We start from the raw sequence: 27,532 nt of genomic DNA, 5'->3' as shown, positions 1-27,532 counted from the left end.
ATATTTTTTTATTTCACAAGCTTTTTCTATTATTATTTGCAACACGCCATTTCTTGAGTTGGAAGTCAAACAGCAAAAGGTGCTGCAAATTATTATAACATTTGGTAACTACGACCATGTTTTGGTACTGCTGAATACATGAATGCAAAGAAGCCATATGCAAACGATCCTCTCTGACCTCACAATATTCTTACTCTCATCCCACTATAGCACGCTCGAACTTCACACTTCGATTGTCTACTCTCGCTCCGTGCTCCCCATCCTAACTCTACCACTTTGCCACCCACATCTCTGTAATACAACTTCGAATATCCATGTATTGAACCAACTATGCTCATCGAGATTGTCAGCATTGAGCGCGTGCAATCATTGTGTCAACGCTTCATTCGTACCTGCATATCAATGTGTGCATACAATATTCACACACACACGAGCTCAGAAGCAGATGTAACTAACCCTCCTTCCCAACAAGTCAAATGGCTCACAAGCAGTCCTTGCTTGTCATGTTGGAAACAGTCAATAAATGCCACGACCAACCCTTCCAACATCACCAGTCTTCGGCGCTGGTTCAGACAAAATGACACGGCCCACACATACCTTCCCAAAGAGGAGACAAATTTACTTTCCACACAAATACATTTCAATATTAGTAATTGCATCAAGGTGAGAGATGCAAAATGCTACCTATAGAATGTCTATACTTTACAAGCCCCACGGCATTCTGCACGACCGTGCATTGTTGGCTCAAACTTCCAACGTGACCAAAAGATATTGATGCAGGACGGAATGTTTGGTTGGATAAGGAAGTCCCACTTACATCGAGGGCTGTACACAGTTCGGAAACACAAACCAGAAGAGGGAAGGAGTAATGATGATTTTTGGTATGCCAAGCCTCTCAAAATGTGGGCCATGGCACGTAACTCTCCTTTAAAGAAACCAGATCACATAGACCTGCTTGAAAGCGTCTGGAATGGAAAGATTGGCCAACTCGCAAACTTTGCTTGGAGTGTGGACGCCAATCGTAAATTGATTTGTGAGATGCCTCATTTGATCGATATCACAAAAATCACTGGAAAAAGGGTGTGCCCAGCCTCAATGCCAAAGAGCATTTACTGACACTACATAATGTAATCACACTTCTTGCAGAGCGATGCTTAAATCTTGAGCCGACTTCCCAATGTCACCACCTCTCCTGTGTACAAACATCATGTCAACAGGACTCACAGAGCTACAACATTAGCAACTAAGTGCCACAAAGACAAATAAATTAAGGCAAAAGACCATGTGAACCTTAGTAAAGGAATCAAGCTTTGAGTAATAACTTGCAATTCCAAGTAGCAAGAATTGCATCTCTCAATTCTGAAATATCAAGTATTTTAGATTGCAGTAGCCCCTCAAAAAAAACAGATTGCAGCAAAAATAGCGAAGATTAGATAGAGCACCTCTCTTCAGCATGGAGATCTACCCCAAATGATGGAGATGCAGTGCGCGTGGTATGGATAACTTGCCCGTAATTCCTTACCAGTACTGAAAGTACCGCCAAGGCAGTACTTAAATATCTAGGTAAGAGACACACGCCCAAAGGTAAATTAGCTGCCTCGAAACTAATCAAAACATAGAACACCCTTAATAGTAATTAAAGCTAATCGACAAACCTGTCAAACGTGCTGCATAGCAATCCATTTAGTAGAGGAAGAAGCAAGGTACATACTTCAAGTGTAAAAGCATCACCCCGATCCACCAAACAACTTAAAACGTCAACAAGCACCTGAAATACAGAACAAATCATGTATAATTTTTGATGCAGAGCAAAACAATCTGTTTGAAACCTGTGATCATAAAAAAAGAATACCCACAGAATGGTCTGACATTTTTGCCATGGCCTCCACTGCACCTTTTAGATCATTTTTTGTCCAAAAGCGTCTTACAACCTGACACCAGAAAAACAAATCAAACCTTAACACAAATAATAACCTATATGAATCCAGGACAATCCCCTTTTCGTCTATATGACAAAAATAAAAGTCATCATAACTCAGGGTAGTCAACCACAGCCAAATCAAAATCTCGACGTAGGTATGCACTTTTACCAACATTAAAAGCAGGAAACCAACAATACCTACTAGTCAAAGCCTAACTAAGAGAGAGAGAGAGAGACATAACATCTGCCATCAACAGTCACACAGTCTCTCTCTCATAAATGACTCAATAATACATCCTCTAAAATTGAGACAAAAAGAGCAGAATTTGCTTAATGTGAATAAATTAGTATGCATCCTTAACGATGAAGGCATCGTGCCAAAACCAGTCCCAATCAATATATCTCAAATAGGACCCAGCATTCTGAGAATACCCAATGCTTTCTAAGAATTTCCACAGCGTTTGATTATGGTAGGAGCAAACATGCACAGAGTTAACGATGGTAGGATTCAAGGTGTTACTTTCCGTCAAGTGTGTGTGAGAAAATCATAAGACAAACCTTAATAATCGAGACTTACACAGAGACCTAGGTCAGCCTGGCTGCTCCAAGGCTTGTAAAATTAGAGGTCTGGCCAGAGTCCCAAACAGTGCGATTGTTAACAGCCACCACGGCTTCTTCACCATTAGGGTACTCTGGCATGTACTACAGCTGGTCTACATCTAGGGCTGGTCCATGCGCAGCAGAGGAATAAGCCTTTCTGAGTTTGTTGATCGAAGAGGGGGGTGCCTTCGCCAGCCATCTGTTTAAGGCACCCTAAATATTCCAAAGCTGACAGGCTGACATGGTAGTCCGTATGGACGATGACGTGGTAAGACAGTACAGATTTTTCGTGTTTTGGGCTGCTGGTGCACATGGCAAGTTGTACGGATTTCCGCAAATTATGCTCGCTGCTTTTGAGAGATCCTAGCGCTAGCTTTTGAGAGTAGATGCTTTTGGGAACAAGTGATTTTGAAGTGATTGCTTTTGGGGCTGCTCTACTTTTGGGCATCCCTGCCTCACGCACCTTCACAAAAGCACTGTCCAGATCCAGAACATACTGATTCTTTAAAAATCTTACCCTTGGTGCTTAGAAAAGGTGGAACCTTCTTAGCACCCTCAATAATCTCAATGGCGCCTTCCACGTAGACGTATGTACTGTTTTGTTGTAGGCGAACTCCACCAAAGGCAAAACTTCTCCCACTGAGCCTTCTAATTAGAGATGTATGACTTTGACAAATCCAAAACCAATGAGTTCACTGTCTCCGATTGCGCATCTGTCAGTGGGTGAAAAGAGGACGAGAATTGTAACCATGTACCAATATTCTCCCAAATTGCCCTCCAAAACAAACTCGTAAAAAGGGGATCTCTATCTGAAACTATAGACTCAGACATATCATGTAGTTGAAATATCAGTGAGACAAAAAGCTTAGTCAAATGGACGGACTTAACTATCTTCTTGACCGGAACAAACTGAGCCTGTTTGCTAAACCTGTCGATGATTGTACAAAAGCCATCATGCCCACTTTGAATCTTGGAAAGATCAAAAATGAAATCCATTGCTATACTTTCCCATGGAGCCTAGGGATAGGTAAAGGTTGTAGAAGACCTAGTGCCTTATGCTTGTCAAATTTGACCTTCTAGCATACCAAGCAAGTGCGAACAAACTTGTCCACATCCTTTTTGAGCCTCGGCCAATAGGTAAACATTCCACACCTTTCAAGGTGGTCTCTATGCCGCAATGATCCGAAAAAGGTGGACAATGGCACTCTGTCAAAACCTTATTCCACAATGCTTATGTAACACACAACAAGTTTCTCCACATCAAATAGCCTTCCTTTAAGGGAATAGCCTACAGCCACTTACCCACTCTGTAATCGGTCAACTATGTCTGCAAAATCTGGATCTATGGCGTATTGATCTACCATATCCTCTAAGCTATGGTGATCAACCACCAAAATAGCCCAAACCAATGGCTTGCGAGACACTGCATCTGCCACCACATTTTTCTGTCCCTCAAAATGGACAATCTGAAAATGGAATTGTGAATAAATGTTTGCCCACCGCGTCTGCTTGTCAAGAAATATCGCAAACTCTGATGATCGGTGAACATTGTGAAATCGACTCCGAGTAAGAAGTGTCGCCATCGAGGAAGAGCATGGATGACTACCAAAAGCTCTTTCTCATTAATCTGTGCAACGCGTTCTGGTCATGAAAACAATTTGCTCTCATAAGCTATAACATGGCCCTCCTAACATTAAGACCGCTCTAGAATTGTGACCACAAGCATCACAATATACCTCAAATGGTTTTTGCAAGTCTGGCAAAACAAACATTGGACTAGTTGTCAACTTTTCTTTGAGAATCTTGAAGGCTGCAATCTCAGCTGGTCCCCATGTGAAAAGAATCCTTTTTTGCGTCAAAACATGTAAAGGAGAAGCAATCTCTGCAAATTTTTGAATAGACCACCGATAGTAAGAACACAACCCCAAAAAGCTTCGAGCTTCGTAACCATTCTTCAAATATGGCCGATCGCGAATGGTCTCAACCTTGGCCGGGTCCATTTTTACACCCTCCGCAGAGACGATGTGTCCCAAAAAGTGGATCTCCAGAAAAAAAAAAACTCACTCTTCTTGTAAGGTGCAGCGGAATGAATGTTTGAAGATGAGTGCTCCGAACTGTGCTCAAGGTTCCTTTTGTTCTTATGGAAGGAAGAGCCTCTTAATGAGAGAGTGCAATGGACACAAAGAAAGTGAATGGACACTATGAATGGAAGTGTATGAGACTGAGAGATAGAGAGAGAAGAGAATACGACACCAGAGACGTTGTAAAACCCTCCTCCAGAGGCCCCGCTCTCGCCATGCACAAATCTCTACAATGCTTTGGACTTGCCGACGATGTCGACGATGATGAGGACGACGACGAGACGGGCTGAAATCTGGAAACTCTAAGGGCTGAAATCTGCAAATCTTCTATCTACTGAATTTTGACTCTATGTTGATGACGATGTCGATGGCAACGATGCGACGACGACGCGCTGAAAACGCAGATGCTGAAATCTGCATTTTCCGGGCTGAAATTGTAAACCTTGCGGAAACTGACCGGGCGGCAACGACTTGCTGTGGGAAGGTGAGATCTGCGAGGTTCGGGGGTTCTACTGCGGAGTCTGATTGCTGAAAACTGAAAACGCTGATGCTACTATGGAGACCATCGCGATAGAACTGCAAAACGCTAGGGGCTGATCTGCAAACCAAAAACGCTAGGGCTGATTTGAAGTCTTCTGCAAAAACGCTAGGCTTCTGCGGTGTCTTGTTGTCGCCGGGTTGGTCTGCAATGCAAAACGCTGGGGCTGATCTGCAAGGAGAAAAACGCTGGCTGTCCTTAGCTGAAAACGCTAAGTCTCCTGCCGAGGGGGATCTTGCTGAGAAGTTGCCTGTTGAGCAAGGTGCTCCTGCTGCCTCTTCTGCCAATTAGTGCTAGTCTAGGTTTGCTTATATACAAACTTACTCAATTTGCCCTAAACGCTCACTGTCCTTGTCACAAGGCGGGCACCACGTGCCAATAGAAAAAAACAAACTGAACAGACTTTTAGCACTTCAATAACAACTGAACTGAAAGGGAGAGAGAGACGACACGCGACATGGAGTGGCGGAATTCCACCCCAGAGAGTATTGGCCCCAAAAATTGGCGCCCCTTTCGGTATTTCTTTAAATTAATGCTGATTCGCAAAGTATAACAGCCGAGGAGCACCTACTCTGCAATCTGCGCGCTAAAAAGTGCCAGAGAGGGCCCCCAAGGCTCATATTTAAAGGCCCAAAGCCTAATAGCATCAAATATGAAAAGCTGACCCCAAAAAATCACTTTCCTAAAGTTACGGGATTTTCCTAAAAATTTGCCGCAAATTCCGGAACGTCGGTACAGGTGCCACATCATCATATTTTGATGTGCAAAGTCTTTTGAGCATGTTCTCCTTTATTTTTAATGCCTTTATGTCACTTGGGGCCCCATCGGACAGGGTCCCCATGAGTTGGTAGGACTTCTTATGTTACTTGTTCTTCTTAGGGTTTCTAGAATTAGGGTTTGCAGGTTTTAGGGTTAGGGTTTCCAAAATTAGGGTTTGCAGGTCTTAGGGTCAAGGTTTCCAAAATTAGGGTTTCAGTAGTAGGGTTTCTGGTAGAAATTAGGGTTAGGGTTTTTGCTCTCGTGCAACCACGTCATCACTTTGTGACACTTCTTCTGTTACTTGTTCTTCTTAGGGTTTAGGCCCCTCGGCCGGTAGCTCCGTTCTTCACTAGGTCGACACGTCAACAGTTTGTTACATCTCCCCTTCTTGAAAGAGAGTAATCGTCCTCGATTACAGCATAACTGTAAAACAACTCAAGTTAGCTCAAAAATTTCCGAGGGACATTCCGAGGGACAATCAGTTTGCTCTTTTGATCAAGGAGTTAGCTTCTCCTTTCGGCTGTTTTGATCAAGGAGTTAGCTTCTCCTTTCGTCCAAATCGGAACTCTTGATATTCCGGCGTAGTAAAATTAGCCATCACACCCAAACCGTACTGATCTTCCATGGGTGTCTTGATGCACTAAAATTACATACTCAGGCATTAGGAATATTCAGTAGTTGGGACATCACAATGCAACACAAATGCTTACATATACATGTTACAAGACATAGAAACATAAAGCCGCCGATGAACACTCCTCCCGCATAACCTAACAAGGTCCGGGCGGGGAGATATTCAACAACTCCCTCATCGCTTCTCCCGCGTAACCTAAAAAGGTCCGGGCCTGGAGATATAGAGGCCTTTTACAACCAAACGCCCCCCAGACAACAGCCTGCGTCGTTTGGAGGTGCTGAGAGTAACCACTGCTCAGACTTCTTAATACTCCTCCCCCATAACCATCCAAGTCCGGGCCAGGAGTCACAACAACAATTATTTTACAAGCATACAACCAAACGCTCCCTAGACATTGGATTGTGTCGTTCGGAGGTTTTCAAACATACAACGAAACGCTCCCCAAGCATCGGCCTGTGTCGTTCCAAGGTTCAAACAATACCAAAACAGTATTTCTCACTTCTCCACCCAGGAGTAAAATCACCAATTATTGAAACCAGTATCAAACCAAAGTCGAACAATTCAAATCGGCACCAAAACAGGTTCAAAACAGATACCATCCATTTCAAACAAATTCCAAACAGGATCACCAAACAAGATCAAACAGAACTCAAACTTAAAAAGCAATCTTGACATCAGTAGAGCTCAAAAAGTCAGACTGACTTTCCATCCTGAAACCTGCACCAAAAATTAGGGTTAGGTTCCTTCCATGAGGTCGTAGCCGAGCATAGCATGGTCCGCCAACTCTTGGACAAACAGTGTTGCTTTGGCGGCGATGGTAGTCCCAAGACAGCAATTCCACTAAACCTCCAAGGTCATCTGCTCGTGAAGAGACATCTACTGAGAGATGTCGAGAAATTTCAAGATATAATCTGCCAAGGTTTCATGGCCAACATTTCAGGCTACCCCACTCTGCCAGAAGTTGCACTCCGGAGGAAGATGTCAGAAACCATATAACTTCGGGCAAAAATTTTCTTGAAAGCTTGCCAAGTACTTAGAGTATGCTGCCTGGTAGCTGTAGACATCAACATCTGCATGGCACTGCTTTTGAGAAAAAGAAACAGTGACTTGAAACAAATTTGATCCTTCTCTTGCAAGTGATCTTAATTGGCTTATGCCCTATAAGACACTGCGGTGAAGACGGAAGCGCGCCCGATGCGCGATGAAGCAAGGGTGGGAGTCGCTAATAAGCCCGGGTTGGAGGGCGAAGATACCTCGAATAAAATTCCAACAACTCTGTCTGCTCTTTTGTAGGACCGGTATGCTTTTAAAAAAGCACACGATTGATGCTCTGATACCACTCTCACAAGGCGGGCACCACGTGCCAATAGAAAAGAACAGACTAAACAGACTTTTAGCACTTCAATAACAATTGAACTGTGAGAGAGAGAGAGAGAGAGAGAGACGACACGCGACACGGAGTGGCGGAATTCCACCCCAGAGAGTATTGGCCCCAAACCTTAGCACCCTTTCGGTATTTCTTTATATTACTGCTAATTCGCAAAGTACAACAGCCGAGGAGCACCTGCTCTGCAATCTGCGCGCTAAAAAGTGTCAGAGAGGGCTCAAGGTTCATATTTAAAGGCCCAAAGCCTAAAAGCATCAAAGATGAAAAGCTGGCCTCAATAACCACTTTCCTAAAATTTCGGGATTTCCCTAAAAATCCGCCGCGAATTCCGGAACGTCCGTACAGGTGCCACATCATCATATTTTGATGTGCAAAGTCTTTTGAGCATGTTCTGCTTTATTTTTAATGCCTTTATGTCACTTGGGGCCCCATCGGACGGGGTCCCCATAAGTTGGTAGGACTTCTTCTGTTACTTGTTCTTCTTAGGGTTTCTAGAATTAGGGTTTGCAGGTTTTAGGGTTAGGGTTTCTAAAATTAGGGTTTGCAAGTTTTAGGGTTAGGGTTTTCAAAATTAGGGTTTTCAACAATTATGGTTTTTGACAGAAATTAGGGTTAGGGTTTTTGCTCTCGAGCAACCACGTCATCACTTTGTTACACTTCTTCTGTTACTTGTTCTTCTTAAGTTTAGGCCCCTCGGCCGGTAGCTCCGTTCTTCAATAGGTCGACACGTCAACAGTTTGTTATAGTCCTTGGCTGAAAACGCTAAGTCTCCTGCCCAGGGGGGGGTTCTTGCTGAGAAGTTGCCTGTTGAGCAAGGTGCTCTTGCTGCCTCTTCTGCCAATTAGTGCTAGTCTAGGTTTGCTTATATACAAACTTACTCAATTTGCCCTACCTACTTTCCAACAGCGTCACCATGAAACGCGTTTCGACAGGTCAGGACAGGTGAAACGTTTTGGGCCTTGAAACGTTTCGCTCACCAAGTGAAACACAAGCCGTTTCACTAACAACAAGTTACCATAGTTTTAGTTTCAAAGTCGCTAAACGCACGTTTCGGTCTCACGTTTCAACGTGCTCTCATTTTGGATTGAAACGTTTCATGGTGAAATGCCACGTTTCAGGGTGAAACGTTTCTCCCTTGAAAAGTTTCGCGGTGTTGCTTTCCAACAAAAGTCACTTAAAAATAATAAGTGAAAAATGTCAAAAATAGGGAATATAGGCTAAATGCACTGGAAAATTTCCCTGAAGGATTCTGATGGATTTTGATGGGAATGCTTATGATCATGTTGTGTGCAGCCAGAGGATATGCATCTACACTAAGTGCCTAGGCATGCACGGTCTGCGAACAGACTCACAAAAGTGCCAGAACACTTCCTATTCTAGCCTGACTGAACCGAACTGACCCTGGTCATGCTATAGCTTGTCCACGGACAAATAGGGTTGGATGTGTCACGTGACACTTCTTCCCATTACCCACCAATCGATGTTGTCGAATGCCTAAAAACTTCTAACAGATGGTGTCGATGCTCTGCCTCATTCTTGGAGAATACAATGATGTCATCGAAAAGGTGCCTACGAATAACCTATACTCTCCAAAAATCTTGTCCATCATCCTATTGAGCGTTGTAGGAGCATTTGTGAGACCAAAAGGCATCACCAAATACTCGTACAATCCAAAGGAAGTCCTAAACGCAGTCTTGTATATATCTCTAGAAGCGATCTCAATCTGATGATAGCCACTTTTCAGGTCGATTCTACTAAAACATGTAGAACCATGTAGCCTGTCCAATATATCATCGATCCTAGGAATTGGAAACATGTTCTTGATGGTGATTCTGGTGAGAGCCCTATAGTCAATGCAAATTCTCCAAGATCCATCTTTCTTTGAAACCAACAACACTGGAGAACAGTAAGGTGATGTATGATTAGTCAACACGCATTGTACGAGTGTTTCATTCGTGATCGTTTCCTGTATTCTAGTCGACGTCTTTATGTGATCCCTTTTCCTAGGCATGACATATTTTAGACGAAGTTGAAGCATCGAAGGAGCCACAGAAGACTTTGTGTGGCTTTCGGCACAGCCCAACGAAGCAAGCGTTGCAGACCTTTAAGAAGTTCAAGTACCGCACGACCCACACATCAGAGTGGGCCAGCGAAGAGTCCCTTCCAAGATTACGGATGCTATTGGCGATCTCCCTTGACGCCATACGGTTCGGTACCAGTACCTCACTTTGAAAAGGAGGGGATGTCACGTGACACATCCAACCCTATGTGTCCGTGGACAAGCTACAACATGACCAAGGTTCAGTCAGTCAAGCTAGTCTAGAATAGGAAGTGATCTCGCACTTTTGTGAGGCTGTTCGCAGACCGTGCATGACCAGTCACTTAGATTAGATGCATATCCTCCGGTTGCACATAGCATGATCATAAGCATTCCCATCAGAATCCATCATGGGAATTTTCCACTGCATTAAACCTATTTTCCCTATTTTTGACATTTTTCACTTATTTATTAAGTGACTTTTGTTGGGAACTAGGTAGGGCAACCAAAGCTAGCACTATCTGGAGAAGAAGAAGAAGAGCATCAGGCACTCAAGTGCAGCAGACCCTCTGGAGAACCTTCTCAGCAAGACGATCCCCCCCACCAACCTAGCAATTTTGGAAGCAACAGAAGGCCAGCACTTTTCAGCATTGCTATCAGCGTTTTCAGCCCTTGCATAGGCGCTTTCCAACAAGCAGATTCAGGGAGAAGCAAAGCCCTGCAGATAGCGTTTTTCAAGCAGTCCAGACCAGCGTTTTTGTAGCAGCCCACAACCAGCCATTAGCGTTTTTGAAACCAGCCACTCCAACGTTTTTGGTGAGCAAGATCAGCGATTTCACATCAGCAAATTCAGCAATTGAAGACCCAGCAAAGACCGCGTTTTTGGCATACAAAGACACAGTAGCAGATCAGCCCCGAATAGAGCAACAATACCGATTCGAAGCATTCAGTTTTCAGCCATAGTCTCGTCCTCGTCGTCATCACCGTCGGCCTCGACATAGTCCCATTAGATTTGCATCAACCATTGCACCAGATTGTGCAATCAATACTAGACCACTCTCGCCATTGAGAGAGGGGCCCTTGGAGGAGGTTTGACAACATCTCCGGTGTCGTATTCTCTTCTCTCTCTATCTCTCAGTCTCAGCACCTTCACGCACAGTGTCCATTCACTTTGTTTGTGTCCATTGCACTCTCTCATTAAGAACGGAAGGCTCTCCGTTCCATAAGTAAAAGGAACCTTGAGCACAGTTCGGAGCACTCATCTTGAGCAAAGTTCAACATTCACTTCCGCTGCACCTTACATTCTGTATAATTCCCCGAAGCATAGATGTTGTCGAATTGTTGTAGTAACTTCAATGCTTTCTTGCGATCTTTCACCCCGGAAAAAGTGAAAAATTTGATTGTCGTGCCGCCGTCTTTGAAGTCTTTGGGTTGGTTAGGCGCATATCCCGGGAATGGATAATAAGGGTATCCATATGGGCTCCAACCATTGTAGCCTGGTGGCGGCGATGGTGGTGGAGGTGGGGGCAATGGCGGTGGCAAAGGCGATTGCACTGGATCACGGTCAGATGGCTGCACCATATTCCTGAAAACTCCCCCGATCGAAGCAGACGGCTGAGAAGGTTGCCGGTTGGACGCTCTCATACTTTCTAATGTCGGAGGAGGAGGACCACCTGGGGCAGTGTTATGTCCCGCTCATAGGAGAGGGAATCTAGCCCAGATGCCGTCGAGATGGGCGTCCGATGTCCGGGCGGACTTAGTGTGAACCCGGCCAGTGTGGCCGGCCATTATTATAAAAGGGAGGCCAAGGCCTCATTTGCAGTTATCGACCTCCACTGGCACAGTGCCAGTGGTTAATCCGCAAGGCTAGGAGTGCGCGAGGTCACCTTGAGGAGGTGAGGCCGGGTGGTATGGGACGCTCGGTCTTACACGTGCACGCCTACGTCCTCGGACGTTGGCCCCAGCAGGGGGGAGCTGTCAGATGGTGGCTATGGTCGGGTGGTTCGTCCGACGCGTGTCTGTAGGCGGTCTGTGTGGTCGGGAGATCCTTTCTCCTCGTTCGTTTCATGGTATCAGAGCCGGCTTGGCTGCACGAAGGACTGTGTGCACACCTACAGACTGATTTAAGTTGGATAATATCTGTTTCATGCAATTTTTGATGAATTGGTTATTTATTACTCGTTTTTCTTCTCATGAGTGTGCGTGCAGGTGAAAATTAATGTTTCTCTACTGTTTTTTGATAAAATTCGACAATTTGACAAGCGGGAATGCTGAAAATCAGGGAGTTCTTTGTTAATTTACTGATTTATGATTAAAATTCAGCATATGTTATGCTTTCAAATCTCTCTATAAATCCCTCTCTCTGTAAGTCTCTCTGGGCGAAGCATAGAGAGAGAGAGAGAGAGAGAGAGAGAGAGAGAGAGAAAGAAAGAGAACTACCTCTCTCTGTGCAGGCCTTGAGTCTGCAGGGGAGGTTGCGTAGTTTTTTTTTCCAACGTGGTGCCCAATTGGCAGCATAGCGTGTGCCAAACCCATGCGAGCGCAAGCTGCCCACATTCACGCGCGTGTGTTCTCTCCCACGCTCCACGCGGCACCTTCTGGCAGATCAATGAACGTTTTTTTTTTAATGCAACGCTGGCTGTTTTCCTTTTCTGTTGCCCGTTGGTTTTTTTTAACGCCAGATGGTGAGTTGTCGTTTTAATTTATCAGGTGGCCTTTTTTTTATAAAAAAACGGCCAGGACTTTTTAAAGTATAGTTTGAAACCTTTGTTTTTAAAAAAAAACTCACTTACAGAGACCTATAAGTTGCAGAGAAATGACTTTTTAGACTCCTGCTTCTCTCCCCAGCCTGCTCTCTCTCATCTGCTCGCACTCCCGCCCTCCTGCCATCACCTGCTCGCGTTCAGATGCTCACGCCGACGCGTAGAGCTCTTCAAACTTCAACTTTTCGCAACCGAAAAGTGCAAAAAAGGCTCAGTTTCGCGTGAATTTTTCAGTTTCTCACGCACTTCGCCATGGATCCCTCCAACTCCGATGGGCAGCGTGACGACGCGCCAGGTAACATCCAAATTCCATTCATGCATGCTCTTTACACATGGATTACAAGCACTTTCCAGAGTTTTGACCAGCGTGTTACCACTCTGGAAAACGCGAATGTTCAGACGAACCTTCGTTTGGCCTCTCTCGAAGGGATCGTACAGGGGATCAGTTCCCAACTTTCTACTCTCGAAAATATAGCTCAGTTGACGACTGCACGTATTTCCGAGGGGGAAACCCATCTCCAACAATTGCGGATGCAGATTGCTGCTTTTGGACGTTCGCAGGGTGGTCCGACTGCCACAATTCCGTACAAAACTACAAATTTCTCAGGTGAAGAGAAGGAGTGTACGGAATTGGCCGTAAATAACTGGCTCCACCAGTGGACCATATATTTTGATCTCATGGAGAGCATGATGAATGGAGGATTCAGACGATTCCTCTCTATCTGCGCAGTAAGGCGCTTACCTGGTGGCGTGACATGACAGAAAAGCCTACGACGTGGGCTGATTTTTGCGTGAAATTCAAGAAGGATTTCGCAAAAATGGACCCTTTGAAAGCTTATGCCAAACTGCAGAGTCTTTCGATGAAAACTCTGTCTTTTGATAAATATATGACAGCTTTCAAAGAGGCGCTCACCTTCTCCAAGGTGGATTCTACGCACAGCGTGCACATGTATCTGCTGGGATTGAGTGAGGACTACCGTTGGGCCTTAATTAAGGATAAAGCCCCGACTGACGTCGAGGATACAATGGCAAAGGCCAAGACGTTCCATTTAATAAATGGAGCGAATTATGAGAAGAAAAGCATTGCAGACCATCAAGCCGGTGAAGGTGCTTCGAGGAAGCGACCCCGATTCCAGCATAAGTCCAAATCACCGCCGATATCTTCTCAGGAGGAGAAAAGCCAGAAATGCTTCAGTTGCTGATGCAGTGAAGAAAGGGGCTTGCTTCGGATGTGGCCAAACGGTCACCAAATTAAGGATTTCCCCAAGAAAGAAGAAGACGCAGAAACCGCAAGGCCGTCCTTCAGTTCAGATTCACGAGATCTCAGGTAACACTGATGTTGTTCAAGTTGAAATCCATCATTTAGCACAAAGTTCATGCACTAATTGTACTTTTAGCACCCAAAGTGTTTGATAAGCACAATCTTCTCCGTTTCCTCGGGAAGATCAATGGTCACGACGTGATCGTACTCCTTGATAATGGAAGCTCACACAATTTTGTGGATACAAAATTGGTGCAGAAACTGAGCCTGCGGATGCGGGACAGTGACCATGAGTATCGCGTGAAGATGGCTCGTGGAGTGGACACGGATGTATGGAATCGGATGGTTCCAGACTTGTCGCTCGAGCTGGTTGATTACAAAGAGAACCTGGATTTCCACATCATGCGCTTGGACAGAGCAGATGTTACTTTAGGAATTCCATGGTTTTATGATAAACAAGACTCATTGTATATAGACTATGTACATCACTCTCTTGTTTTTGTTAAGCAGAACATGCCTCATGTATCTGTGTCGCTTTGTACTCAGAAGTCTGTAAATAATGGTTTTGCAATACCAGTTGTTACTGCTTTGGAAATGCATAAAGAAATAAAGTCTTCTGATGTTATCAATGTGTGGTTTGATTCATTAGTGCTTGGTACTTCTGTCACTGAATTTCGTAAACATGTTTCATGTTCTTCTGTTAAACTTGGGGATTCCGACGCATCCAACCTTATCCGAGAAACCATGACTGATTTCAAGGATGTTTTTCCTCATGATCTACCTCCTGGCTTGTCGCCTTCGAGAGGAGTAGATCATGGCATTGAGTTGGTAGCTGGTAGTCAGCCCTTCTCAAAGCAACCCTATCACTTTAGTAAAACCGAGGAGGACGAGATTCAGCGACAGCTGAAAGATTATCTCGACAGGGGTTTTGTTCGACCAAGCAAATCCCCGTGGGAAGCGCTAGTGCTACTTTCTCGAAAGAAGGATAACACTTTGCGCTTCTGCGTGGATTACAAGGGGTTGAATAAGCTCACAGAACAAGTATCTGCTCCCGCGTAAAGACAACGAAACCGCGAAACGCATTTCGGCTGGCATGAAACGCGAAACGCCCGAAACGTTTCAATCACCAGGTGAAACGCTTTCTGTGAAACGCCTTAAAAAATTTGGGGGTTTTTTTCAAAGGCTGCGGGCACAGGGCAGCGGGCGCTCTGGTTACTGGTTATTTTTCCGCTTGCAGCTGCGAGTGCGAGCCTTAGCCTTTGAAGTTTGAACGCTGACGCATCACGCGAGAGCTCAGAGACAGAGCTATCGGCTGGCAGCTGCAGGCTGCGAGGTAAGTACTAAGGAATTGCTCTCTCTCTCTCTCTCTCTCTCTCTCTCTCTCTCTCTCTCTCTCTCTCTCTCTCTCTCACAACAAACAACAAATAGCAGACAAATTCAATTGTCAATTTGTCTGTTGTCTGTTGTGAGAGAGAGAGAGAGAGTTATCATTTATAAATTGTCACCATTCAGTCGTGACGTGCGTGACGCGTCGTGACTCAGTCAAGACTCACGAGTCACTCATGACTCACGTCCCGACTCCGGTCAATTTTCTCGAAGATTTCTGCGGTCAATTTTTTCACATGTGTTCACTGTTACATGTTTCAAAATTTACAGGGCTGAGGATCTTCGATCATGGTGAGAGGACAAATCAGACAACCAGTAATTGAGAGGGATCCATGGGAGTCTACAGTTTTCATTTCCAAATATCACAAATCTAGCTCTTGCAGGGTTGTATGTAAGTTGTGTGGGGATGTGCTCACAGGAGGTGTGACCCGCTTGAAAGCCCATTACGCTTGGATCAGAAGCAAAGGGAGAGATGCATGCAAATCTGTCTCCGAAGAGTTGTGGATTTCTTTTGGGGGTGAGCGGGCGAAGTACATCAATCTTGTCATGCCTTCTCTCGAGTCCCCAATAGGTGAAGAGGCCCTCCTAAAGAAAGTCCAAGATGAAAAAGGTAAATTGGCTGCTCAAAACCCTCCTTTGCCTATGGTGGGTGCTACTTCTAGTACTCCACGAGCCTCAACTTCAAATATCCCTACTACATCTTGTACTCCACGAGCCTCGACTCCAAATATCTCTTCCACCTGTCGTGCTCCAAATGTTACTGCTAGTGTGGAAGATAGCAATGCACGAGATGCTACAGAAGCTAGCACTCAAGACGTGGATACTAGTCATGCTGCTCCTTCTATTAGCGCTACACAGGTAGCTCCTTCCCAACCCGAAGTGGGACAACTTGGAGTAGGTACGCATAAGAAGAGGGCTCGCACATCTGGGCGCTCTTCTACATTGCATGATGTTTGGGCTCCTAGCTTGAAGAAGGCGACGGAGATTGCCGAGGAGCGTTTTTTTTACCAATGCAACATTGCATTCCATGCTGCACGCATAGGGGCCTACAAAAGATTTGTGAATGCTGTCTCAATGGCTACAGCTGCAGGAGCGCCAATTACTCCTGCCGCATCTGAGGCACTTCGCACTAGCAGATTGACACGTCAAGTAGACATGGTTCATGAGCAATTGCAGGGTCATAGAGATTCTTGGGCAGTATATGGCTGCACTATCATATCGAATGGCTAGAAAGATGTGCGAAAGCGTCACTTACTCAACATCTTCGTCTCTTGTTGTACCGGCACAACATTTTTGAGAGCCATTGATGTGTCAGGAGTTGGCATACGAATCACTGGTATGTTTCTTATCCTTATTTTTTGTCTCTTGGAAATCAAAGTGAAGTGTTTCTTACAAGTTACAACTTACAAGATTCGAATCCCAAATGTGCAGGAGAGCTTATTTTTCAACACATTCGAGATGCTATCGAGGAGGTTGGGCCACAACATGTGGTGCAAGTGGTGACAGGCAATGCAAGCAATTGCAAGCTTATGGGCAAAATGGTCGAAGCTGCATATCCACACATAGTATGGAGTCCGTGTGCAGCACACTCCATTGATCTTATGATGGAAGATATTGGTGCACTACCATGGGTGACTACACTAGTTGATAAACCTCTACAGCTTATCAACTTCGTTCCTCGAAAATCATTTGCTCTAGGGTTGTTCACTGCCCATTGCAAATGGGCTCTCAAGAAGCCGGCAAAGACCCGATTTTGCTACATCTTTATTGTCTTGTGCTGGTGAGCTTCTCAAAGGTTTCCTATTCTTTGAATGCCCATTTTTTAGACTTATGTGAAGCTCAAATATACATTGTTTTATGTACAGCTTGATGAAATGCAAAGATGACTTGCGTCGTATGGTGGTAGATGAAAGGTGGTTAAATTGGCCAAACTCCACCACTCCTGCTGCCGTGGCAATCCTTGATGGGGTGATTTGCAACAACACGTTTTGGAGGGAGATTGATGGCCTTCAAGCAGCTCTTCAGCCGATTGTTAGCGTTTTACGCTTATGTGATAGTGAGGGATCCACCCTCAGTCTCCTCTACGAGTTCATGACAAAGTTGAGGGTAGCCATACGTGATTGCACGTCATTGAGCTCAGATAGGTAAGGTTTTTGAAATATTTATCTTTCTTTCAAGTCTTAACTCTTATGGCATTACACATATCGTAGTTCACACGTGATTATGTGAACTTGTGACATGTAGAGTAAGCATCATGCTTGACATATTTGATGTACTATGGAATTGGTTTCGCCGTCCTATACATTGTGTAGCCCACATGCTACATCCGGCTTGGAGAAGTGAGACTCAGAGATCCGATCGTGTGCTTTTGACCGGATGGAATGAATATGTGGAGAGAATCTATCAAAACAATGGTCATGCACAAAATCGACTAGAAGAGGATCTTTTGGAGTATAGAGGTAAAGATCTCTAAAGTCTATACGTATAAGGTCTTAAAGCACAATCATAAAGAGCATATTCTAAAGTCTTTAGAGCTTGCAAATTGTGTCTTGATTCTTCTGAGAAATTATACATATAGGTGGCAAGGGAAATTTTTCTCGTGCAATTGCCAAAGATGTTGAAAACCAAGCACTTCCAGTTTCATGGTGGGAAAAATTTGGGGGTTTGACACCCATGTTGCAGTCTTTGGCTTTGCGGGTCCTTTCCCAAGAGGTGAGCTCATCCGGTGCGGAGAGGCTATGGAGCATAATGAGGGACATACATGCAAAAGATCGAAATAGGTGAGCTTCTCAATGAGAATTTAGCTTTGGTCATACGTTCATTGCAGTGACTAGTTTATGCATTTTGCCTAACTTGGGGTGTCTAACTTTTTTGTAGGCTCAATACTCCCCAGCTTGATAGGTTGGCATTTGTTAATGCCAATCTTCGTGTATTGGAGAAGGCGGGTGGATTGGATAGTGCCGGCCCTGTCAGTTGGCTACCAAAGCAAGTGGATCATCGACAGATTGTAGTTGAGGCAGCCGACATCTCACATCTCCAGCCACATACACCTGAGAACGATGTGTATGATTTCATCCGTGAGGACATGATGAGGTTCTCACGACACACTCGTTCGCCTACACGTCGCCGGCCTGGGGAGTCCACGGTTGCTACTACTAGTGCTCGTCCTGAGAGAGCTACTCGAGCACGTAGGCCTAGACGCAGTGTTGCAGAGCTTACTTCTACTACTAGGCGACTTACTCCGACTCCTTCAGAGTGTGAGAGTGATGAGGGAAGTCAGTCAAATGGATCTCAGTAGTCTCTTTTTGAGTCTAGAGGAGCGACTCACTAGCGCTCAGATTTACATATTTTGTCATGCTACTCTTATCATTTTGTCATGGGATAGCTTTTTTTGTGTTTGCTGTATGGGCTTTGACACCATCACTCCATTCTTGACTCTTTACAGTCTTGTGCTATGTAGTCTATCGAGTCTCGACAAGATTATGGTTTGGATTTCATCTTATTTACATGGAGAATTGACTTATGTGCTTGACATTCTATGTGCATTGTGTTCAAACTTCGCTATCTAATCCATTGTTTTGTTTAGTTCTACTAGTAATGTTCGATGAATCAGAAATCTTGAGACTTGAATGTGCAAGTAGTTACTAGTTGTAACTTGTAACTTTGTAAGTTGTAATTTCTTGTCGCATTGAGGTTTAAATTTTGCTCACTTTCAGTTTGTTACAATTTAAATTATGCAACGGTCTATATCTTGGAAAGTAGAGGTAATGTAATCGATATTGATCACATTATCATATATGATGATATCTCCCTCTCTCAAGCATCTAGATTCTAGATTTGGCACAAATGTGTGCAAATGTGTATTGCATTGTGCACACCTATTATGTATATATATATTACTATATATACCCAAAATTGGTGTTTCGGTCATACGTTTCATTGAGGCTCCTCTCCAGGGTGAAACGTTTCGGGTCTGAAACGTTTCGCGGTTACGCTGCGTATGGACGATCTGATAGATAGGCTCCATGGAGCGTTGTATTTTACGAAGATAGACCTGCGATCAGGCTATCATCAGATACGGATCAAACTGAAAGATATTCGTAAGACGGGATTCCATACGCGTTATGGTCACTACGAGTTTTTGGTCTTGCCTTTTGGTTTGACCAATGCTTCAACTACGTTCCAGCAGATGATGAATGATCTGTTGAGACCATTTCTAGGCAACTTCGTTGTTGTATTTCTGGATGATATCTTGATCTACAGCCGAAGTTTGTATGAGCACCTAGTGCATATACGCACTGTCCTCGAAGTCCTGAGAACTGAGAAGCTTTACGCTAAGGCTTCTAAGTGTGAATTCTTTAAGAAAGAGCTTCTGTACTTGGGTCACATCATTACTCGCGATGGAATTCGCGTCGACCCTGAAAAGTTGGACAAAGTGCGAAATTGGCCCATTCTGAAGAATGGGCGCCAAGTAAAGTCCTTTTTAGGCTTTACTGGATTCTTTCGCAAGTTTATGAAGGATACTCTACAGTTGTTGCTCCGCTTACGCAACTTTTAAAAGGAGGGGTGAAAGGGCCGAGGAAGGGCCCAAGACTTCGAGTCCTCATCGTAAAGGTAATCCCCCTGTTGTCTGGAATGAGCATCTCGACGAGAGCTTTCGGACACTAAAGCACTTGGTGACTACTGCGCCAATATTACACATTGTGGATCCTAGCAAACCGTTTGTGGTTGAAACGGATGCTAGTGATTATGCTATCGGTGCGGCATTATATCAGGATGGAAGTCCTGTTGCGTTTGAAAGTAAGAAGCTTTCTGCCGCTGAGATGCGTTATCCAACGTATGAGAAGGAGCTTTACGCCGTAGTCCACGCTCTGAGGAAATGGCGGCACTACTTGTATGGCTCTACGTTTGTTGCATGGACAGATCATCATTCCTTGCACTATATCTGTGATCAAGGTGATCTCAGAGGCCGGAAGGCTAGATGGGTTGAGCTTATGCAAGAGTTTGACTTTGAGATCCGTTATAGAAAAGGATCCAACAATCGAGTTGCCGATGCGCTCAGCATGATTCCTGAGGTTAATGCCTTGTCTATGGGTGAAATCTCGACGAATTTCTATCTCTCTCTCCAAGGGCTATGTCGTTCTGATGGCCATTTTGGCAAGATATGGAACAAGGTCGAAGCAGGACATGACTCGCATACAGGCTTGGGTGGTCCGGAGACCCAAGTGAGTCGTGCTGGAGAGACGAGACAACGACAATATTCCATTAGAGGTCGACTATTGTTCAGAAATGGTAAAGTCTGCGTGCCGAAAATCGATGAGATTCGACAAAGGATTTTGTGCGAATGCCACGATGTTCCTAGCGTTGGGCACCTAGGCATCCAGAGAAATTTAGCTTTGGTCAAGCGATATTTCTATTGGCCAAGAATGCGCTCTTACATAGAGAGCTATGTGAAAGAGATGCGCTCAATGTCAGGTCAATAAGGCACAGCGCCTTAGGAAAGCTGGCCTGCTACACCCATTGGAAATCCCAGATGCCAAGTGCAAGAGTATTTCCATGGATTTCATCGTTGGTTTGACAAATACTAGTCGGGGCAATGACGCTATTTGGGTTGTAGTCGATAGACTCACAAAAATGGCGAAGTTTATACCAACGAAGTTGACACTAAAAAGCCATGAGTTGGCGGTTTTATTTGTCGATCAGCTTTATAAGCTGTATGGTCTCCCAGAAGATATCGTCCGTGATCGAGATACTAAGTTCACTGGCCGATTTTGGCGAGATGTGTTTACTCATCTTCAGACGAAGTTGAGTATGTCGTCTTCTAACCATCCTGAGTCCGACGGACAAACTGAGAGGATGAATCAGACGTTAGAGGACATGTTGAGAGCTTATGTCTCTCACAGGCAATCTGATTGGGAAAGGTATCTCCCACAGTTAGAGTTTTCCTATAATAGTAGCAAGCATTCTGCTACTGGATTTAGCCCATTCATGCTGATGTATGGATTCGAGCCTAAATCCCCAATTGCTATTGGCTTAGAGAAAGTCAAGGAACGCCAAGCTCGTGATTTCCTGTATGACATGCAAGAAATGCTCGAATTGGCTAAGGATACTATAAGAACGGCTTGTGACCGAGTCACTACTTATGCTAATCAAAAGAGGTCTCCAAGGACTCTAGATGTGGGACAATGGGTCTATCTGAAGATACCCAAGGATTCCAAGACTATGCGAATAGGAAAGCCTTATAAGCTTTCAGCTGGATATTGTGGTCCGTTCCTGATCACAAAGAAAATTGGCCAAGTTGTCTACAAACTGGCTCTTCCTTTGGATGTTAGTGTACATCCAGTCTTTCATGTCAGCCGCCTTAAAGTGAAATTAGGCGAAGACGACGTTGTTGTGCCTATCGAGGAAAATGTATGGCAAGATATGCAAATTGAGTATATTCCTTGAGAACCAGAAGCAGTTTTAGATCATCGTACCCGTCATTTGCGCCAAAAGGCTTATGACGAGTACTTAATTAAATGGAAGGGTCAATCTGAAAGGTTTGCCACTTGGGAACCTGTTAGAGCTTTGAAGGCTCAGTATCCCCACTCATTGATGAGGACATCAATGGTTCTTAAGGGGGGAAGTATGTTATGTCCCATTCATAAGAGAGGGGATCTAGCCCAGATGCCGTCGGGATGGGTGTCCAGTGTCCGGGCGGACGTAGTGTGAACCCGGCCAGTGTGGCCGGCCATTATTATAAAAGGGAGGCCAAGGCCTCATTTGCAATTATCGACTTCCACTAGAAGAGTGCCAGTGGTTAGCCTGCGAGGCTAGGAGTGCGCGAGGTCACCTCGAAGAGGTGAGGCCGGGTGGTATGGGACGCTCGGTCTTACAGGTGCACGCCTACGTCCTCGGACGCTGGCCCCAGCACGGGGGAGCTGCCGGATGGTGGCTATGGTCGGGTAGTTCGTCCGACGCGTGTCTGTAGGCGGTCTGTGTGGCCGGGAGATCCTTTCTCCTCGTTCGTTTCAGGCAGTTTCTGCTTAAGATGCCGCAAAAGAATGTTGTGAAGCTCGTTGAGCAGAAACTGCAAATATTATGTTGAATCCATGAATTCCTTGTCTTGGGTTCTTTATGGTTGATGCCCTGTAAGACAGAGCGATGAAGTCAAGAGCGCGCTCGATGCGCGATGAAGTAAGGGTGGGAGTGGCTAAGAAGTCCGGGGTCAGAGGCCGAAGATACCTCAAATAAAATTCCAATAGCTCTGTCTACTCTTTTGTAGGACCGTATGCTTTCAAAAAAGCACATGCCTGATGCTTTGATACCATTGTCACAAGATGGGCACCACGCACCAATAGAAAAGAACAAACTGAACATACTTTTAGCACTTCAATAACAACTGAACTAAAAGAGAGAGACGACACACGACACGGAGTGGCGGAATTCCACCCCAGAGAGTATTGGCCCCAAACCTTGGCGCCCCTTTCAGTATTTCTTTATACTGCATCAACACAATACAAGCCAGTACTCCAGACTCTGCACCTTCTCCAGGAAGCATGCCAGAGAATGACCCCATGGCCTCATATTTAAAGGCCCTAGGCCCCAAAAGCAGTTTTACATGAAAAGCCTTCAAACTCAAAAGCTTCTAGTCCAAAAGCAATGCCAAAAAACTGTCGGCATAAATCACAGAATTCCGTACAACAACCAGCGCAAAATACGGAAATCCGTATAGTCAGCCACGTCATCAAGGCAGCGCAATTTCTGGAATTTCCGTACAGCTACCCCGTCATCAATTGCTCCACCAACCTTTTCTGTGTGTGTGTGGGTCCTGCTTTATTTCAATCCTTTATGTCACTTGGGGCCCCATCGAACGGGGTCCCCATAAGTTGGTAGGACTTCTTCTTCTATTAATTGTTCTTCTTAGGGTTTAGGCCCCTCGGCTGGCATCTACAAGTTGGCTCCCTTCTTTAGGGCTTTGATACGTCAACAATTTGTGACATTGAATGAGACCCTTCTCTAAGAGTTGGCGAGTAGTAAGCTGATGTACTGGGTTGAATGAGACCCTTCTCTAAGAGTTCTTTCACTTGGTTCGTAATTTCCTAATTTTACGCTCTGCTTACTCTGTAAGGTGGCCGGTTCGGTGACATACTATCGGGAATCAAATCACTTATATGATCTCCGGGACGCTGAGGAGGTAGCTCTCGTGGTAAGCCTTCAGAGAAACAATCAGCCTAAGCTTGCAAAAAGTCTTGTCATTCTTCCTTAAGGTCGAACACATTTGACATTTCCTTGTCATCTATTTCATGTAAGAAGATCAAGTAAACAAAAAGACTAGACTTCATTAATTTGGAAATGGCCAAAGCCGATACAAGTGGGATGGACTCGCCCTTTAATTTTACATCAAGAACTATATGTCTACCCTTTTCATTCTGCAAAATTGCTTTCCTCGCCCTGTAGTCGACCACATTGTTCTTAACCAAGGGATTGCCAATAGGGCGCACACTCCTCCAAGGGCATGATAGAAAAGTCCTCGTGCACTAAATACCCTCAACAATGCAACCGAAGTTTGACTCTAAAAGATGTAATCGCAACATCCCGTCCCCGTGCCACTAGAACTGCCTCAGTCGGTGGTCCCATTTCATTTGGCTGTAGAAATGAAGTTGGCCTTGACTCCTCTGTCGAAGAAGATGAGAGCTTCTTGATCTCCTACTTTGTCCCACGCTCTACAAAGCTCCGTACTTTCATCCATTCGTTCAGAGTCGATCCCCACAAAATCTGCTACTAGTCTTGCTTTAGTCTTTCCTTTCTTTGCTCGCTCCTCCACTACTTTGGAACTCTCTGGCTTGTCCTCTGACTGTTCTTTAGGCGCTTTGTTAGGGCACCTGGCAATACATGTCCTTGTTCTCCACATCCGTAACATTTACCATCTTTAGAGTATTCGATGCGTTGCTCCGCTGACAAACAAGGGCCTGAAGGCTTCTTTTTTTGTTGTTTTCCCTTCCTCTTGTCATTGTTATTCGAATACATGTCCTTATTCTCCACATCCGTACCATTTACCATCTTTAGAGTATTCAGCGCGTTGCTCCGTTGACAAACAAGAACCTGAAGGCTTCTTTTTCAGTTGTTTTCCCTTCCTCTTGTTATTGTTATTCGATTCTTGTCCGGTCCGAATTGTGACCAACGAGTACGTAAGAGTACCTCCGAGCATACCCTTGCTTTGCATGTCCCATTAGTCGTTGCATGGACTCGGACTTCTGCACCAGACAGTAATCTTATATCTGACCACAGCAAAATCGCTCAATCTGGTACTTGACCGTGATTTTCTAGAAAGAAGAGGCCGATAAGAAAATGTCCCAAAATATCTGACAGTAAGTATCCAGTGTCTTCCTTCGTCATCCTCAGATGATCCCAAGTTGTGATCACATTGCCTTCGTATTCTTGGGTGAGTCATGAAGGAAAAACTCACTTGAATTGAAGCCACTTCGTTGGTGCCTCCCTGCGTACAAGCAAGGTAGACCACCAGGTTTGTGCATTCCCCTTAAGGTAAGATGTCGTCCTCCGGACTTTGGAATGCTCTGAGTGGCGTCCCTCGGAGTAGGCTATATCAAACTGTTGGATAAAAGCGAGGGCCTTGCGGGTATCTTTAAAACCAAAAAAAAAAAGTATTGAACTTTATTGCCTGACCACCCTCCTTGAAATCCTTAAGCTTCTTCTTGCCCTTGTCCTCGAGAAAATCATAATCGTTGACTCTCTAAATGTACTTTCTCTTTGTTGAAAACATTGGCTCATCAGAATCCGCCTCAACCGGTGTTACGTGCACATCTAACCCTCTGTGCATGTGGACAAGCTAACTCCTATTTCTAGGGTTTAGAACAGCCTAGGAAGTGTTTTGGCACCCTTGTGAACTTGTACGCAGGACGTGCATGTCTAGGCACTTTAAATTAGTTGCATACCCTCTGATTGCACATGAGCATAGCCAGTGTCTGCTACAAGTAGGCATTGGGGAGTGTTCCCATACAGTTGCATTCGTATCCAGCCTAGGTATTTATCTACATGTGAATCACCTCTTAGTAGTAGTTAATCAACTTAATAATAAGTGACATTTTTGCATCATTTTTTAGAATCATGGGCTTTTCTAATTGGATTGCCCGACCCAGCTTTTACCCCATATATAAGTGACCCTAGGGGTCACTTCTCAAGCATAAGTCAATACCCTCACTACCAACACGAAGTACTCACAGTACTTTAGCCTATCTAGCATTTTTGCACCAGATCAGCCCATCAGCATTAGAGAGTTATTTGCTTTAGATTGCATAAATGCGTTACAATGGTCCTAGATGCTGAGATGCCGAAGGATACTTCACGTAGCTGCTATTGGATGAATGCTGAAAATGCTAGTGCTCCTGAGCGCTGAAATCTGCAGGTTGCTGGCGGTAAGGCTGAATTCTGACTCCGATGATGGTGCTGAAAACGTCAAGAACAGATTTCCAATTCCTAGGATCGATGATATACTCAACAGATTACAAGGATCCTCGTGTTTTAGCAGGATTGAATTGAAGAGTGGATATCATCATATCATAATCGCGCCGGGAGATGTCTACAAGACAGCCTTTCGGACGACTTTTGGGTTATTTGAGTTTTTGGTGATGCCTTTTGGCTTAACCAATGCTCCTGCGACATTTAACCGGATGATGGATAAGATTTTTCGAGAGTACAGGCTATTTGTTGGCACTTTCTTTGACGATATCATTGTTTTCTCCAATAATGAGGCAGAACATAGAGATCATCTGCTTCAAGTCTTTCAAGCATTACGAGATCACAAGTTAGTGATTAATGCGAAGAAAAGTGCAATTTTTCGTACCAGAGATACACTTTTTGGGACACATTGTGTTAGCAACAGAAGTGCAAATGGATCCGGCCAAGATAGAGACTATCCGTATACGGGATGGAGAGACAGTAGCGGGATATCCCACTCGGGATGGCTACTTGATGAGGAAAACCATGTTGTGCGTCACACAGCCGTTGAAAGAAAAGGTTATGACTGAATACCACTGTCCACCTTTTCCGGGTCATCGCGGCATTGCTACCACCATGAAAGGGATAGAGAGATACATCTTTTGGCCGAGACTCAGAAAGGATGTGGGCGAGTTTGTGCGCAGTTGCTTGGTATGTTAGAAGGTCAAGTTTGACACGCATAAAGCACATGGATTGTTACAGCCTTTGCCCATACCCTCCCCGCCCATGGGAAAGTAATGCAATGGATTTCATTTTTGATCTCCCAAGAACACAGAGCGGTCACGATGGTATCTGGACTGTTATTGACAAATTTAGCAAACAGGCTCATTTCATTCCAGTGAAGAAAACAGTCAAGCCGGATCACTTAGCGAGACTGTTTGTGGCCCAGATTTTCATATTACATGGCATGCCCGAGACGATTGTCTCCGACAGGGATCCCAGATTTACGAGTTTGTTTTGGAAAGCAATTTGGGAGAACATTGGCACGCGGTTGCAGTTCTCGTCATCTTTCCACCCGCAGACTGACGGGCAATCTGAGATTGCCAATTCACTAGTTTTAGATTTGTTGAAGTCTTATATCTCAGATCAGAAGACTCAATGGGAAAAGTATGTACCTTTGGTGGAATTTGCCTACAATAACCCGATACACTCTTTGACGGGGAAGGCGCCATTTGAGATTGTTGAAGGTGCTGCGAAGGTCCCACCCTTCCTAAGCACGAAAGATAAGATTTTTCAAGCTCTCGAGTATACGCGCGACTTAAACACGGCTTTTGCCAAGGTCCGCGAGGCTTTGCAAAAATCTCAAGAACGACAGAGAAAGGCAGCGGATCGCCATCGTCGCGATTTGAAAATTGAAGGGGGATGATTAGGTGCTCTTACGTTTTGAGAAGGCAAGCCTGAGAAAGAAGAAGGGAAAGAAGAGGCTTTTTCCAAAGCTTAGTATCAGATACTATGGACCATTCTAGATTTCTGAAAAGATCAATGATGTCTCCTTCCGACTGAAACTGCCTGACACTTGGAGGATTCACAATGCATTTCATGTGAGTCTCTTCAAACCTTTTAAAGGTGATGTATCTGAAGATGGGAAGCCCAATGAGCAACCCGAAGTGGAGGAAAATGAGGAGATCCTTGTTCCTGAACAGATTTTGGCACATAAGGACACAAAGA

The 27,532-nt window shown here is 44.7% G+C and overlaps 1 protein-coding gene and 1 pseudogene across 1 annotated transcript in view; one reads left to right on the top strand and one right to left on the bottom strand.

Annotated features, from left to right (window-relative positions):
* Nucleotides 1-598: 598 nt before the first annotated feature.
* Nucleotides 599-27,532, bottom strand: part of LOC147460304 (katanin p80 WD40 repeat-containing subunit B1 homolog KTN80.4-like) — a 51,078-nt gene continuing 24,144 nt past the window's right edge. Inside the window, exons 14-18 of the mRNA XM_086511387.1 lie at nt 1,857-1,931; nt 1,656-1,768; nt 1,443-1,559; nt 1,291-1,359; nt 599-1,192 (exon numbers count right to left, since the gene is read on the bottom strand). Of these exons, the coding sequence (XP_086367513.1) occupies nt 1,132-1,192; nt 1,291-1,359; nt 1,443-1,559; nt 1,656-1,768; nt 1,857-1,931 (435 nt within the window). The 3' untranslated portion in view covers nt 599-1,131. The remainder of the gene's footprint in view (nt 1,193-1,290; nt 1,360-1,442; nt 1,560-1,655; nt 1,769-1,856; nt 1,932-27,532) is intronic.
* LOC147460305 (uncharacterized) lies at nt 15,969-18,665 on the top strand (annotated as a pseudogene).

Source organism: Adiantum capillus-veneris, chromosome 4 (assembly GCF_014529385.1).
Source record: "Adiantum capillus-veneris isolate H3 chromosome 4, ASM1452938v2, whole genome shotgun sequence".
NCBI lineage: Eukaryota > Viridiplantae > Streptophyta > Polypodiopsida > Polypodiales > Pteridaceae > Adiantum > Adiantum capillus-veneris.
This window is presented reverse-complemented; position numbering and strand designations above follow the sequence as displayed.